Source organism: Pygoscelis adeliae, unplaced genomic scaffold (assembly GCF_000699105.1).
Source record: "Pygoscelis adeliae isolate BGI_AS28 unplaced genomic scaffold, ASM69910v1 Scaffold74, whole genome shotgun sequence".
NCBI lineage: Eukaryota > Metazoa > Chordata > Aves > Sphenisciformes > Spheniscidae > Pygoscelis > Pygoscelis adeliae.
The window spans coordinates 3,072,193-3,075,812 of NW_008824665.1; the positions used below are offsets into that span (position 1 = coordinate 3,072,193).

The 3,620-nt window shown below is 42.8% G+C and overlaps 1 protein-coding gene across 1 annotated transcript in view; it reads left to right on the forward strand.

Annotated features, from left to right (window-relative positions):
- Positions 1 to 3,620, forward strand: part of ELF1 (E74-like factor 1 (ets domain transcription factor)) — a 40,775-nt gene that overhangs the window by 35,747 nt on the left and 1,408 nt on the right. The window contains exon 9 of the mRNA XM_009322858.1: positions 3,358 to 3,613. Coding sequence (XP_009321133.1) covers positions 3,358 to 3,613 — 256 coding nt within the window. The remainder of the gene's footprint in view (positions 1 to 3,357; positions 3,614 to 3,620) is intronic.

Genomic DNA, 3,620 nt, shown 5'->3' on the forward strand with positions numbered 1-3,620 from the left:
ATCACCCAATAGATTTATACCTTAGAGTAGGAAGGGCATTAGCAAATTGACAGTGAAATTCAGAAGCATAGCAAAATACACAGTTCAAAGCACCTAAAATAACGTAGCCCAGTGTTAACAGATCACCTTAAGTAGTGTGTAGCTGTTTGGGGTTTTTTTTTGTAAAACAGGCAAAACAATTAACCAAACCTGTATTTTTTTCAATTATATTCAAGGCAGATAGTTTGAGCAGATAGGATTTTTTTTAGTTTGTAAACAGACACAGTTGCCTGTAGTCTTACCAATTAAGGCAAATGTCTTGCTTGGCCACCATCAGCATAAACAACAACGTGTATTTATGGTGCTCTGTGTGCTACTTAATCCTGTGCTTGTACAGACATCTGCTGCATGCTTTCCCTGTAGCAAGTTCACACTCTCTGTGTGTATATACATATATGTGTATATACATGCTTATATATGTGTGTATCATATATATGTATCTTGACTGATGGCGAAGATAGCGCATCTGGAGTAAACTATTAGTCACAGTATGATGTACAGGTATGGGACTTGCTTTCAGGAAAAATAAAATGGCTTAACATCAATATGTAACTACTAATTACAGTGTGCTTGAGACAAACGATCTGGTTCGGTGCTCTCAGAGCTGTTGCTCCTAGTGCTTTGTAGAATACCTTCTGCATTGATTAGATCCAGTTCATGCTTTTTGAGGTTGTCCTTTACAGCCATTTAGCAGCTAGAAGCTTTTATTTTTACTATTTTGTTTTAAAACAAAACAGCTAAAGAACAAGAAAGTAGCTTCAAAGTAATACTTGGATGGCATACAGGCTAGCAGCTTCAGCTGCTGCTTTCAAAACTGCAACTATTGAGTTGATCTTAATCCTTCAGGCTCAGGTAAGTTTCTTCATGGATTAAAGAGCTGGCTTGGTATCTACTCTGATACTTGTAATGCTTTTCTGATGGCAAGTGTCAGTTGTCTTTCCTTCTTAGCTGTTCCACTTGCCTTGCTGGTCTCTGTAGACTTTCCTGGGTTGAGCTGTATCTATATGACAATTTGATTTTACTGCAAGTTTGCTTAACTGTAGGTAGTTTACTTTTTTAAAAAAAGCTAGTGGATGCCCTCATCCTGTTACTACTTCTGACACAGTCATTTGTGATTTTTCTGTCAAGGTCCCAAGGGAATTGCTGGGGCGGGGAGAGTTAACACCGATAACCCTTAGCAGACTTGGTGTGAGCCTTGCACTTTAAGCTTGGTTGTTGGTATTTGCTGTGCAGCACCAAGTTCTCCAGAAGTTGGAAAGAAAGAAGTGATCACTCCAGCTGATGCTTCACCTCCAGCCAGCCCCCATTTCCATGAGCTTCTTCCTTGGGCTGTCTCCAGTTGTGTGAAACAGGAGCTAAAGATTGACTGTGGTGCCAGTCGCATCAAATTTTGTGTCCTGGTTATTATGGCCTCTGTGATGAGACCTGCATGGGAGCCTCGTGGGCAAGGATTTGGATTTTTTTTTTTGCTATAGTAGCATTCCTGGGTACTGCAACCTTCTTTCTTGTGAGGAAAAGAAAGCTACAGATGCGGATTTTGTTCCTTGTATTACCAAGCCACATAGGAGGTGGGAAAAAGATTGCCTGCAGCAGGGACTGGCAGCTGGAGGATGCTCAGGGAGTATGATGTGCTCTGAGCCTGGTACCGGCTGGGTTACTGGAGCTGCTCTTGCTGGAGCAATCTTTGGAGCTCAGCTAGAGGCCTTTCCCAGAGGACTGAGCTGAGAGGGACCTGGGAAATCCTCTACAAATACTCCTTCGCTTGTCTCTGCTGCTGTATTAAGAAGGGGGGAATGCAGCTCCCTGTGCGGTTGGACTACCGCCAGCAGCGGCATCTGCATCCACATTGCCCTATAGCTTCAGCATCACATAAGTCCTGCTTTGGTAAGCTTTTTGTTGTAACTGTGATAGCCAGAGCATGGTTTTAAATTGAAGTTTTGAATATGCTGAGTCTGATCTGACTGGTCAATCGCTAAACACTGGCAAGTAGGATTTCACAGAGCTGTAAAAAACAGGTACTACATGGGTAGAAGGACTATAGAGAGGAGGACATTCCATGGTAGATTTTTAGTAGGCAACCCTTACAGCATATATGAGGATCAGTCTTCAGAAGGAAGAGCATGCAGTATTGTGCATGGACTTAAAAGTACAAATGTTGACAGTAAATGGCTTTCCATTGAAACTGGTTTCAGCAGGGGTAGAAATAAGCTAAGAGGAGGAGATAGTTATTTTTGGTTTTGGTCAGTGTCAAATATGTTCAAGAAAACACAAGGGAGAGCTTAAGACTAAAAAAGTGGAGGAGGGCAGGCAGGAGAAAACACTGAAGAGAAGCAGGAAGGTTGGAGAGAACTCTGCAGGACAAGCAGAAGGAAAGAAAAAGGTTGTCAGAGACTGCGTGGCGTGATGGGCTGGAGCAAGCCGTGGGAGGGCGTCAAAGCACTTGCCCTTCCCTTCCTCTTTCCTTCCCTTGGAAATCATTTGCTTCACCAGGAGTATGTTGTGGTTTGGGTTTTTTGTTTGTTTTGTTTTTATTTGCATGACTGGCGTGTGTGTGTTTCAGCCACATCTCTAAGTCACCATTGTCCATTGTAGTAGTTGTGTACTTCAGCAGTATGGCTGTTAATCCTCTAACGTTGCCCTCTCAGCTGTACATGTATAGAAAGTAATGTCATACCCGCATCTGTGAGCCCACAACTGACGGAATCATTCCTAACTTAATCTGATGTTTTGGGAGCAAATTCTGTTCAGTTGTTTTACCAGAAGGAGCATACAAGCCTGGCAGAGAACTCTCTGTCCTGGGAGTCTGAGAAGGTCCTGACCAGACTCACTGTTACAGTGCAGATACTTTTGCATATATGTAAATGTATATACAAACATCAGGAGAATTGAGGCCTGACTTATGAATTATTTAGGTTTGTGACTTATGAATTACTTAGGGTACTTCATGAAATTGATGGCAGATGTGTAGTGGGTCATGCTCATGATGTTGGTTGATTCGTGAGAAGGAGATCTTAGATGCGATTCTCAGGTTTTCTGATGAACTACTGAAGGTCTCAAAGGCAGGCTGTTCGGTTTGGCGATGTTCATCGCCAGTATTGTTCATGCAGGGTACCTTTACTTTGGGAACTGTGTTGCTGAATTCAGGGGTCAGGTCCAGTTCTTGTTTTATTAGGAGAGCGACTGCCACCTCCTTCAGAACCTTGGGTAAATGAAATGTTCATGAAGCCAAGTGATTTTTTTCAATAGTAAATCTATAGTTATTTTTCAAAACTCGGCGTGGAAGTGTTCTGACCCTATAATCTTTTCTAATCTTAATAGGACTTTACAGACTCCAACCCAAGTTCCAGTGGTTGTTTCTCCTGGAAACCAGCAGCTGCATACTGTAACACTCCAGACGGTGCCTCTTACTACAGTGATAGCCAGCACAGATCCAGCCTCAGCAACAACGCCCCAAAAATTCATTTTACAAGCCATTCCTACTTCACAGCCCATGACGGTTCTGAAAGAAAACGTTATGCTACAGTCTCAGAAGCCAGTCTCGCCTCCTTCCTCAATTGTGCTGAGCCCAGCACAAGTTCAGC